Genomic DNA, 13,552 nt, shown 5'->3' with positions numbered 1-13,552 from the left:
CAAATAAGTAATGACACAATATGTTAAATATATCGTTTTTAGTTCTAATTATTTTGAGTTTTTTTCATAAGAGTTAGGTACCTACCTCTAATTGAACTCTTTAAACGCATTTATAGAAAAAATAAATAACACAGTTTAACAAAAAAAACCTGATTACCTACATAAATTTCAACGTTTGAAACTTAATATTATACACTCTTGTAAACAATGTACATAACATTATTTTATATCAAAAGTATTTAAACGTTTGAGGCCTAGTTGGTATGTATTTGATTAAAGTTAAACGAAGTGGTCAGATTCGTGAAGTGACAAATTCCAAACGCACTCGAGGTAAAAGCTAGCTTACGACGCAAATATCTGAAAGGCCATTTGTTTAGTCTGATTTAAGGATTTCAAGTAGACCACAAGACACACACGCACTTAGATCACTCCTCTCTCCAGTCTCCACTGTATGAACTATTTAAACATTTAAACAATAGTCAAAAGTCCTGATAAGTCTTATATCAGCTATACATGCGGAGTCAAATAAGAAAAGGGTCAAAGAAGACTTAAACGAATAACGACGAAGGGCACGGAATCGTTCTTATACCAAAATGAATTATCTCCAAGACAAAATAAAATTGATTTAAATGTAATAGTTCGTATTTACTTAAAAATAATAATTTACTATTATTTTAACATTGAACTAACCATTTTTTTATGTAACTACTAACAAAATATTATTTTATTTTCAATTCATTTTTGAAGTGAAAACATCTTATACGGCGTTTAGATGTTTCTGCTTAGGCAGTGGAAATTTTCGAGAGTTATCGTTTTCACGTAACGCTCGATACCTATTATATTATTAAAAGGAAAGGTGATTTTTATATCTGAAGTTCTACTGGTTTTTCAAATTTTTTGAAAAACACCGAAAATTCTTTTGCCACTAACAGTTAAATTCGGACATCGGACTGGGCGTCAACCTTGGAGGTAGGTTGAGATCGGAATTCTTGCCGAGCTAATTTTCTATGTCAGTGATATTTTTGGACTTGTGATTTTTGATGTGAAAACATTTTTCCGCTTGGGCAGTGAAAATTTTCGAGCTTTGTCTTTTTCGCGTAACGCTCGATACCTATTATATTTTTTTGTTTTATTGTTTTATATATTATATGCGTGCAAATAATATGTACGTAGCGTACCTATCTTTTATGTAATATTTTATTCTATTAAAAGTTATCTCTGTGTTCTGAAAAATAAAATTTGAACAAATATAATTCTTAAACATTTTCAATCCTATCCTAAAAATAATATGAAAGCACGTGTTTTAAATTAAGAATATTTACTTCAAATTCAACATAATAAATCTATATTTCTAAGCTCATATAAATGTTTTCACATCTTCCTAGGGTCGCCTGTGACACTTTCTTTTAGTTTTTTGTTTTCATAATTTTTAACAAAAATTTAAAGAATAGAATTATAGCTCACGAATATTTTTAATATGATTTTGAATAGATCAATTATTGACGAACAATTAAAAAACTAATAACAAAATACAATTCGTTAAATTGAATAATAATATTGCAAGTAAGTAGTTACGTTAGATTTATTATAATACGTTTGTTTGATTATTATTAAATCAATTTTAAGTTAAGCACAGGTAACTACTAAGTTCATCATATCATTTCGACTCGAAATGAATTGGAACGAAAATGAATGAACGATAATTTCAAATTTAATTTAATTTGTCGTGTGTACACAATTTCTGAACGAATTAAATTTATATTTAACATATATTAATTAAATACATGGAAGACAATTGTTAATACAAATATTCAGTTGATGTATACAAATTTAAAGAATTTTGTTTTCCAACATACCTACATATTTTTTATTTGATCACTAAAATTATTTTCATTTTTATTATGATATTGTTAAATTAAAAAAATAAAATAAAAATAATCTACATATACGAAATGCTTGGGGGTGGATTTCCCTCTATTATATCCAGTGTGTATGGTATAGTGGTGGTTTTCGGAATTCGGAAACAAATAAAGAAGCTGGCCAACAAACATGGGAGGACGTAAGGTCCGGGAAGAAAAAAATCGTTTCAAAGAAAATGACCCTTATAATAATAATAACACAGACTGAAAATGTCCAAGGGTGGTTGGTGGTGCGGTGGCGGGTGTATATATCTCCTTTTGGCCCGGGACTTTGACAGGGTGAAATTATTACGGGGAGGCGTATCCCCGGGGGTCGGGTATCGGACGGTCGTACCCCTACAAACCCCGCGCACGTGGTAGACGATATACCGTGAGGGAAACAGCCATCCCTTCTCTCTCAATATTACACACGTACACACATACCCGGGGTACTAAACGTCAACCGGCAATAAATCCGAAAACGACGACAAGATAAACGCATTAGTAATACAAAGTGGCCGGGTCCCCGGCAATGGGCTCGGTCAGGAAATTAACAAGGAATAACCGGCCCTCCGCGGAACCAGGCTGTAGATAAATACATTTCCGGGACATTAACTAAATTTGAAAGTTTCAAATGAACTTGTGCATATAATGCACTTCATAAGACACTATAGAGTTATGCTCGTGTACGATATATCCACCATGCGCATGATGGATGTCTCAGTAAATTAAAATATGTAAGCTTTACCGCGCGTATTGCTATTGTCACTGTAAATCACGACGCGGAAAATGTCCCTTTAAACTTTTTTGCACGTCCTCGGGCGTCGGCGCGTGACTTTCAATGCAGCCTTAATGCGACGTGTACTAGTCATTTTTCAATATAGCAGTCTACGAGACCTACCACAACTTAAAAGTGAATTATCGTTTCGAGCGATTGGATGAGATGTGTTGCACCAACAAATGTAAGTGTAAAGTAACAAAAAAACTCTTTTTCGTTCAATGAAATTTAATAAATATATATTTTTTTATGAAGTAGTTTTATTATACCCGTTAAAACGAGAAGTAGTTTTATAGCACATTTTTACAAAAATATTAAAAGATAATAAGTACCTGTATAACTGCATTTTAATGTAATTATAAATTCAAACGTATGAACGTATAAGGTGACATAAAACTAGTTATCACGTGTTATCGATCGCACAATTCAAATAAGTTAAACTGCATACTTACTCAACTTAACTATATTTTGTTTAGTCTTTAAATTAAAAATGTATACACAAAAAATCAAATGATTCATTTTTTTGTTTTTTTTTAAATGTTAATCTCATCGAATGATCTACTTAAATTTATATTTTGTGAATATTAAAGACTATATTATTAGGTATATAACTATATAGACCCGACATAGCAAAGGCAAATAATAATTGCATGATAAATCATTTTACTCAGGGAAAGACCAAACTTTATAGTTTAAAATTACGAAGATATTTATTGGGATTGCGTTTTGGGGTTGAGCTGAGGCTACATCATGTTTTCTAAGCACGTACTTATATGGAAAGGGCAACACGTATTTACCTGGAAAATCGACGCACAACATCTCCTCCCTTAGTTGGTCGCAACTTTTGCTCGAACATGCAAACACATTTTGAATAAGTTGAATTTTGTTTAAAAAGAATAAAGGAAATATTCGACACAAGAATTCTAAAAATACACATTCGAATTATTGTGGAAGACTATACAAAGGAAATATAATAATAATAATATATTACCATAATATTAATGTGAACATTTTTTCGTGTGTATAAAGCTTTTTTAAAATATTTTTGGACGGTACTTCCTTTTGTTGTTTTTAATCCCGAGATGAAAATACCATTGTTTACGTTTATTATTATTTAACTTTATACGTAGACATATAAAGCATCGATAATACATAAATATAATGAATATATATATATTTTTTGTTTTATTGAATTCTTAGATTTTGTGATAGTCAAAACACAAAGTATTTAACGGTCTGCACTCATTAATTCAAAAAGTTTTAACTTTTTTGAAAATATTATCTTTACATAATTTGAATGCAAAATAACATTTTTGAAAGCAAAATTATAACTATATACATTTTTTAAGTTTTTTAAGCTTTTGAATGACAACATACATTTTTAGTTTTTTATTCCAAAACATAATATTTTTTTCGGAGTACTACGATACACAAAAATAAATTATTAAACGAGTCTTTAATAAGTTATAAGTATATAAAGTTAAGATAAGCGAAGTACCTAATGGAACAATATACATTTTTGGAGTACCCCTGTGCCACAATTATCAACTATAATTCACTAATTTATACTTTAAATACTAACTGACTGACTAACCATTCCCTAAAAACACGATTTTATGTGGGGAATCCTTCAAGAAATATTCTTCAAAATAATATAAAATGAAAAATGTATGTTGTCATTCAAAAAAGTAAAAACTTAAAAATTAAAACGATAAATAACTGTAAAAATATCATTTTTTTGATATAGTTTATTTTGAATCGTTCTTAAATATTCTTGGAACACGACTGTATTGCAACTCTACGATAACGACCTTTATTCGAATCGAATACATGGATATGGTACGAGTCGGTCGTATTTAAGCGAACGTTAACGGTGAAGTGCACGAGGGTTTCTATTTCTTTTTATATTTTTTATACTTATATTTGACGACGCTGTGTGAGTTAAACGTCCGAGGGTGTAGTGATGAAGAATGGAAGGTCGGGTAGGAGAAAGCATAAACCGCGTTCGCCTGGCTTAGAATACTAAACGGGGCAAAGACATTAAAAACCCTGGGCGTCGTTAAATATTTGGGTTCCACGACTAAGACGATGACCAGTTACATAGCGGTAGTGGTAAAACCGGGAGATCATAGCGAAATGCTAAAAATATATGCACGCTGGAAGTGATCATGTACTACAGTGGTCGTTTCCCTGGACAAATGGATATAAAAATGACTTTGGAAAGCGCCGGCAATAAATTGAATTGTCCCACCGTTGTAGTGGTATTTCTCTCTCTTTCGCCCTCTCTCTCTACCCACTCCAAGTCAAACATAACGTAGGTTAAGTCAATGGTAGTCGAGATACGAGAAAAGTGTACACTTTGTATTCACTGTTCATTCGCGATATCTGGAGTCCCGGACAGAAGTCCTCGAAGTTTCGTAAAATAATTTCCTGGATCGATTGTTATTGCTCCTTATCCTACAGATACACATCCACCGGAGAACTCAGATGGAACGGGGGCGTAAAGAAATCCACGTAGAAATAACGACTCTATAGCTGGAATATTCGATTTATATTGTTATCATCGTTAGGGAGAAAACGGCAGTACGACGCGCGCTGGGTTTCTTTTTCTTTTTTCCCCTTAAACACGACTGCAGACTATAATATATATATATATATATTCTGTGCTATCGTGTCTGGTTCGTTTATTATTATTTTCTTGCTTCTAGCCGGAAGCTGTTTAAAACAACCCCTCCAAGATGGATTATCCACGGAGGCTCGTAGGAGGAGAGCAAACACGATATTTAAACTTTACTATCAAAGGGCAATGTTTATACTGGTTTGTATTCACGAAAGGGGTGGGTGGGGTATATGAAAAAAAATGGGTGTATAATAATATACAACGTTATTTAATTGTGTACCACGCCATATTGTGTTAACAGATCCAGCGTGTCTCAGACAATCTTTTTGCAAGCAAGCAATATATTGTTACCCCAACAGTTACTACCTATTTTAACTTGCCTTAAAATTATTAAGATATCCGGTATTTTATAAACTCAACAACTTTGAAATTTGAAAATGTACATCATATCGTTTGAAATCTAAGTATTTATATAAAATGTTTATAATCTGAATTGATCGTCATGGTTATAAAAGTTTCAATTATAGTACCTATATTATTTATTATCTAATATAGTATACCTATTACATTTATGTTAATCCATTCACTTAAGGTATTTTACGACAACCATTAATTTATGAAGATAATCATATTATTTTATCAGTTTAGCTATAAAAGTATAACCCAGAAAAATTTACAAATTTGACTACCTAATTTTATAAATGCGTATAATGATTATTATCAAATATTTTATAATATACATACTTTACAGTTATTTTAGTACGAAATGTTTTGAAATAACAATAATATAATGATTTATTAGGATGTATTAAGTGTATGTATAGTACATTATAATGCAATATTATAAACTGACAACTGTCTTATATTCCAAGAATGAAGATGGACTCAAACCATTAATTTTGTTGTTTATTGATTATTGACATTATAATTACTTTTTTAATAGTAGTAAATTACATTGATTATAAAATAATATAACTTATTAATTATTAAGAACTTTAAAATGTATATTATTGGTATATATTTTATTTTTTTTTTGTAAGGAATTAACTGCATAGTTATCAGCTGGTTTTTACTGAGGGGGTGAGGGTGGTTTGGAACACGTGTATATAGGGCGAGGACTCGTCACTAAAAACCCGGTTGGTCACCCATCCGGAGACTAGCGACCGAGACACCAAGTCACCTAAGAACACGTTAGTAGTAGCCGTCAACTACTCTGTCACGCCAGACTATTTGATTATATTTTTATGTTGATACTTGATAATATTAGACACAAGTCAGGATAAAAAAAACCCATTAGTTATTTCATTGTTATGACTAAGGTTTTTTTACGAGTTTTTGAAATAGTACCTACCTACAAGATATGTCGATATATACTATTTAGATCGAAACATATTAATTTAATAATTTCTTAAGATGGTTTACTCTCTGTAATATATTTGTTTCTTGATTTTACTGCAATATATATTTATAAGCCGATTAATGTCAATAACATTAACTACGGACCGCATAATATAATATTACGTTTTTAGTTTAAATTATATTACTATCCACTACTGACTATAATATTTATATTGTGTACATATTATAATAATATGTTTTATATAATATATACTATTTTAATAATCATTAATCAGTTATTTGTATATAGTGCATGTTAGAGAACATTATAAGTAGAATATTATACAGAAGTATCCCAAACCCGTGTCTTACCGGAGGGTTTTCAATGTTTTCATGTTTATATTTTCATATCATTAAAACAACATGCATAATACCTAATAGTAATTTGGACGGACTTTTCGAAGAACGATGTTGTTAGTATTCATTCTCAATAATATATTATTATATCGAATAAACAATATTAATTTGGTCCCCCGATGTATTAGATATGAATTCATAAAACCAAATGGAAACATAAGAAAATATATATATTAATAAATAATAACGTTATTATATATCGTTTTCATTTATATTTGCGTAATCCATAGAATAATACATTAAACATGGAAAGAGGGAACGGTTTTTATCGTTATTTTTATTTGTTCTCTAGGGGATGCAAAACTTTTATAAAATGCCAAAGTGTAATCGGGCAAGACTAAAAAAATATATTAGGAATATTTTCTGACAGTTTTATACAAAATTAAAGCTTATTTTAATACAAATATCATTAAAAATGCAATTAAATACATTTTAATAATAATGGTAAAATAATTAACGATAGTTAAATAAACAATGGTTAAACTAAGTTTATATTATTTTATCCTTTCAACATGTTAAATACAATTTTAATAGTTCGTAATCAAATATATTGATGGATTGTAACCAATACTGTTAGTCTTATGATAAAAATATCTAAATTTAATTTATAGAAATATATTACTATACTTCTTAGCTTAAAATATGAATACAAGACAATTGACGGGCATTATAAAAAAGCTCATACTACAAAAACTATAATAGAACTATGCCCAATTCATCATTGAGATACTTAGTAGGTACATAAAATAGTGTATTACATAATATTCTAGTTAAATTTAATAAGAATTCTACTTTGTACTATAATATAATTAATATTTAGATAAAATAACAAACATGAGATAACTTATATTTATCAGATAAGGTATTGTGATAAAACTTTTTTCTTTTTCAGTTCAAATTTTCAAAATGTTCATAACGTTAGATTTAAGATTTAAGAGCTCGTCCGCTTTTATAAATAAAATATAATATTTGTAATTTATTGTCCTTAATATATTTTTTTCAAACATGGTTAATTTACTATCTATAGGTGTATAATTAGTAAGGTGTCTAAAAATGTGCAGTTAAAATAAAATAAATCTTTATACTTATAACTTGTTATGCCTATCCAAATGTAGCAGCGATATAATACTTGTGGTAATACAATATTTGAAGCAATATAATAATTCACGATAAAAATTCACAATGAAAAATATTTGTTGGTTCAAAATAAAATATTCAACACCATTGATGATCGGTTTTCGGTACAATACATTGAGGTTTGAATTCAAATGGACGTATCGTGTTGGTCAACCCGAAGAGAGAACGTTCAAAATGGAATTGCCGTTGTAGTCGAATGACATTAGGCGTATGTATATACTATATAGGTATAAAGTGTGTGCGTATATGAAATTGGCAAAGGCCATATAATTTTTCTCACGTATAACCAAAGCAACCATATAATAGTAATAATAATAATAATAATCATAACAGTTATGTATGTATAAGAAGTCAAGTCGAGTTATGCAGTGCGTGGGCAATATGAGGGAAAAAGGGACGCAATGCGTCTGTTTCGGACCCGCCAATTTTATGTGACTTTTAAAGGGCACGTATATCCGTTTCTCTAGCTAGCAAGAAATAGGAAATGCTCCTTTAGACGCAATCATAAAATACATATATAAAGTTGTACGAAAAAATTTATTCAAAACGCCCCTCCTTCAGCCAACCACCGTCGCAGACCAAGTACGGCGGTAAAAACACGGAAAGGTGTAGGTATATGCGCACACGTTTTACATATTGCTAGTCCGATCACACGATAACCTTTTCTAAGTATCATGGTAAAACAATACTAGAGGTTTTATACCACATTTCAATCCCCTGCCACGCCTAACCTAACCACCACTCTTCATCGCACGTTTTTACTGTCTTTTGTGCAGACAACGGACACAGATGTCACACGTATACCTCATGTTGCTCACGTGCAATTTCCCAACACAATTTATAAATTCGTATTATCCATCAAGCAACGACGTCAATAATGATAATTATTATCATGAAAATATATTTAGAAAAATTAAATTTTTTTTTTCTTAACACTTCAATATTAAAATCTGGACATGAACAGCGATACTATAGGCAGTACGTGTTAAACAGTTTAACACTCATCTTGAATTCAATACTTCACCAGTATATATAAATATATTATATAAAGGTGGTGTTGTATGTTATTGTTTTAAAATATTAGTGTGAAAAATATATTATTCAATAATGAAAATGTATAAAAGAAGAATGATAAAAACGCAGGTGACCAAGAGTGATTCTTAGATATTCTATTGATATTAGTTATTAGATTTAGGTAACAGTTTCAGTTGTGATTATTTAAAAGAAAATAATATTTAAAGTTATTGATATAACTATAATATATTTTAAATATATTTCAGAAATATCTATGGATAATACATTAATAAACATGTATTTCGTAAACTCCACTATTCATAATTGTTTCACAATTTGTGTCGGTAGTATTTCGTCAGGTATTGCTTAAGTTTATACTTAGATAAACTACTAGTACCTACAATTTTACTTTGGAAAGAGTACCCCAGTTAAACGACATATTTTACAAGCCATACAACAAATAGTGTTACTAAACACTTTTTGGGCACTTGTTTCAATAGTAATAAGTGATAAGTGATAACAGCAGTATAAAATAAATAAAAATTAAAATTGCTTGTAATAAGTACTAATACATTAATTATTGTTTCGCTTAGAATTAAAAATCAGCGTGAAACGTGTAAAGTGGATTATATATTTTTTATATTTTAAAACGCATACAATTCGTTATTTTATTTTAAACAAATTGAAATATTCTCTACTTTTTAGTGCAATCCATCATATTTTTCGATTAACCCTTATGATGTACTTATGTTAAATTAGAAAATAAATTCAGAGAAAATTTAAACCAAGCAAAAATATATTTTCCGAAAAACATCCTCACAAGGTTTTAGTAAAGTCAATGTACTATGTGTACCGTACAATGTTTTGTCGATGTAATTTATTTTCACATGAAGTCATAAGCATATTACCCATTTGAATTTGACAAAGTTATTTATGTGTACAATTTTAATAACGCATACCTTCATTCAAAGTGAAATATTTACAATCCAAAGAGTTCAAGTTCTGATGTAATAAAATATGTAGGTATATACAACCACAATGAATTGTTGTGCATTTTTATATTTTACAGACATTTTATGATTATATTTACAATAAAACGAAAAACATTATAAAAAAAAAAAATCGATTTGATGCAGAAATGGGAAAAAAGTCAAACTTCTATCATTGTTGCAGACAGTCGGCTGTGCAATACATGTACCTACACATATATTTTATGAACAAACACCGTATAACCGGTGTCGTTATTGTCTATTGGCACATCGTCACAACAGTCCTTCGTATATACCAATCAATCGTTGAGCGCTTACTATACCAATAATACGCTCTATATTACCATAATTTAGAATACTATACACAGTGGAGAACAAAACTCGCACGCAAACACAGAAAATACAGTACTAAGACCCACAATGATAGGATTGGAAAATAAAATAAGGTGTGACTCGAAGACTTGAAAAAAAATAAGCGTCCCTAGAAATGATTGAAATCAACTTGTGGGGGGCGGGTAAATCCCCCACACCCTCAACTGTCAATCCTCAAACAGTTACAATAAACGAATACGCCAGAATGACTACTTATATAAGTGATTAACTTTTTATATTTTTGAACAATAGTCGTTTATTCACATAAAGAAATATTTAAATAAATAAAATGTAATCCAATTTACGTTTTTTAAAATTAAAAAAACAATTGTTACATTCCATAGCTTTTATGCAGTATCATAGTAAAAATAAATTGTATAATTTGTCAAATTTAATTTGAATATCTTATTTAGTACAATTATTTTGAGAAATTTAAAAAATAATCCGTTGAACAAAAAATGTTGTAAAATAGAACGTACCATCTCCCATTTTAATGAAAAATAGTTAGTAGGAGTGCTCTCAACATGTGAAAAAAAATAGGTGTAGGAACTTCGTCGTACTGCATCCCTCCTCACAATTGTAATATTAATATTACCTCATGACTTGCGATCATTGCAATGGCCTGAGCAGTAAGCATAGGAGTAGTATGCTACGATTTATACAAATGGACGTGTCGTGCCCAACTAGACTGTATTATTATCATCATCATCATCATCATCGACCATCGTAATAAAGATAATATTATTATATATATATCGCAGTAAATAAAAATGCGGTTTACACGTGCAGTAATAACCGTTTGTTTTGCATAATATAATAATATTGTTATAACGACGAAGACTCCGCGCGCGATGTTACAAGTTGAAGGCCCTTTGCGGGCTAGCGTTCCATAATATAATATTATAGGTGCCGCCGCGTGATCGATTTGTCGAACAAAGAAAACTCGCACCACCGCCGCCGATAATATTATTCTAACCACCCTCTATAATGTGTATATATAATATACGAATAGGTATATAATATACGTATACATATATATATATATATATATATATATATAATATTCACGACGACTACAACACACGCGTGCATGGTAGTCCGCAAGCGGTAATGCCCGCGCGTTCGAGAAATCCAATCCCTCCGCGGTCGATCCGGTTACACGACGACAAGAAATGTTACACGCGCGCTTACAAAACGCACTTTCCTCGGCTGTCCGCTGTGTGCGTGTAAAACACATCTCCCGCACCTGAACCGCGAACGTCTCCCACCCTTACCGACTCGCATCGCCACCCCCGCCGCCGACCCTATTTTCTCCTCCCTAACTGATTTAGATAGATACACCTCTGCTATAATATTGCAACTAGCTATACCGTGGTATACTATACGCGTGTATTTTGGTATAATATTATTATATTATGCTATCGGATGTCGTCCATTCCTCGCCGGTGAATCGTTCGTCTCCATAATGATATTATTAGGTACGGGTTTCCTCCTCTTTCGAAGACAACCACCACCGTTTTACACCGCAATGTGCAACCCCTTCCTCCCTTCCCACTAGAAAAGCACTATATAAATACGACAATAAACGCGCGTACACTGCAGTTACCTCAAATTAATGGATGTTACCGTCCAGAGCAGACGATTTAGAGTTCTTCGGGAAGCGGCACACGAATAGCTTTCGAAACTCGATTATTATTATTAGGATTAGAATCACATTTTATATATTATTAGATTGTTCCGTGACGCGCGATTTATTCGTTTTCGAGGATAATCCAATTCTACAGCGGTAACACATCGTCATCCTATTTGGTTACCCATATATACTTCTAGAGTATTAGATCGACCGCAATGACTACTACGTTTAATCCTGTATATTATACACTATAATGTATTGATTCAATAATTTTTTACTGCGCTAAATGCGGTGTTGACGTCACAGGCGTTAAATTTAAATTTAAATAAAACCCAATGCGTAGTGTAATTCTTTCACGAATAAATTTCCACGTCAGAAATATATTAATAAAATGCGGTGTAACTTTTTGCCGAGGTTGCAAGGACAAAATTCAAAAGTAATACTAAAATTACGAGGTTTTTTCGGAAAAGAATATTGTAAGTTTTTGAAATATATTCGACAAAATTTAAAAGTTTTTCTTTTTTTTCTCCGCTGAATTGCAAAAAAATAGCGTTTTAATATTACTTATTTTACGCACCATTCGTGTGGAAATAAACTTTTAATGACAAGCTGTCGGTGAGAAACGGTAAATTACCATATTACCTACGGGTTTACCGAGATATCAACAAACAACAGCGGTGTCTATTGTTTTCTCTTCATATCTTATTCCCTCGGTTATTTATCGATACATCTATAAACGAAAAAATATCGAAAACATACCTGGTGGCAATTCTTCAATGGTAATGGCATGTGTTCCCAGTACGACAAACGTCACATATACGGAAAACAGTCCGTACAAAGCCGGCGGCATTTTCAATGATCTGTAAAACAAAACAAATCAGTTTCCTTATTTTACTGTTTTTATTTCGTGAATTGAACGCGTATTGTGTATACATATAGGTACGCGGATACGCTTTGAATATTATTATATAATCTTTAGATTTATTAGGAACGTAAAGGATACGTCACGATAATAATATTATTATATGTATAAAATATTATGTACCTATGCACAGCGAACAAGACATTTGTGAATAACCACATTACATCTGCGTTTGTATTCTATTAACCTCCTGTAATAACTCAGTAATCCAATCGAAGAACATTTTCATAGGAGGAAATTGAACCCGAGATACAATAGCTGTTGCACTGAAATTTATTGTTTTTATGATTTAAGGGAGCTGACCCAATCGGTTCGACTAGCAAGTGTGCGTTATATATATCAGGGCACTGCAGCAATCTTTATACATATTATATATGTATATATATTTATATAATACTACTATAAAACATCTATGAAGATTTTTTTTTGACAGA

General features: G+C 31.0%; 1 protein-coding gene across 2 annotated transcripts in view; it reads right to left on the bottom strand.

Annotated features, from left to right (window-relative positions):
• Positions 1 to 13,552, bottom strand: part of LOC132941481 (semaphorin-2A-like) — a 383,061-nt gene that overhangs the window by 158,221 nt on the left and 211,288 nt on the right. For both annotated transcript variants that reach the window (XM_061009566.1, XM_061009567.1), the window contains one exon: positions 12,956 to 13,056. In XM_061009566.1, the coding sequence (XP_060865549.1) occupies positions 12,956 to 13,046 (91 nt within the window). In that variant the 5' untranslated portion in view covers positions 13,047 to 13,056. The remainder of the gene's footprint in view (positions 1 to 12,955; positions 13,057 to 13,552) is intronic.

Source organism: Metopolophium dirhodum, chromosome 3, assembly GCF_019925205.1.
Source record: "Metopolophium dirhodum isolate CAU chromosome 3, ASM1992520v1, whole genome shotgun sequence".
In the NCBI taxonomy this organism is placed as follows: domain Eukaryota; kingdom Metazoa; phylum Arthropoda; class Insecta; order Hemiptera; family Aphididae; genus Metopolophium; species Metopolophium dirhodum.
Note: the sequence above shows the minus strand (reverse complement) of the source record. Positions and strands in the feature narration are given on the sequence as shown.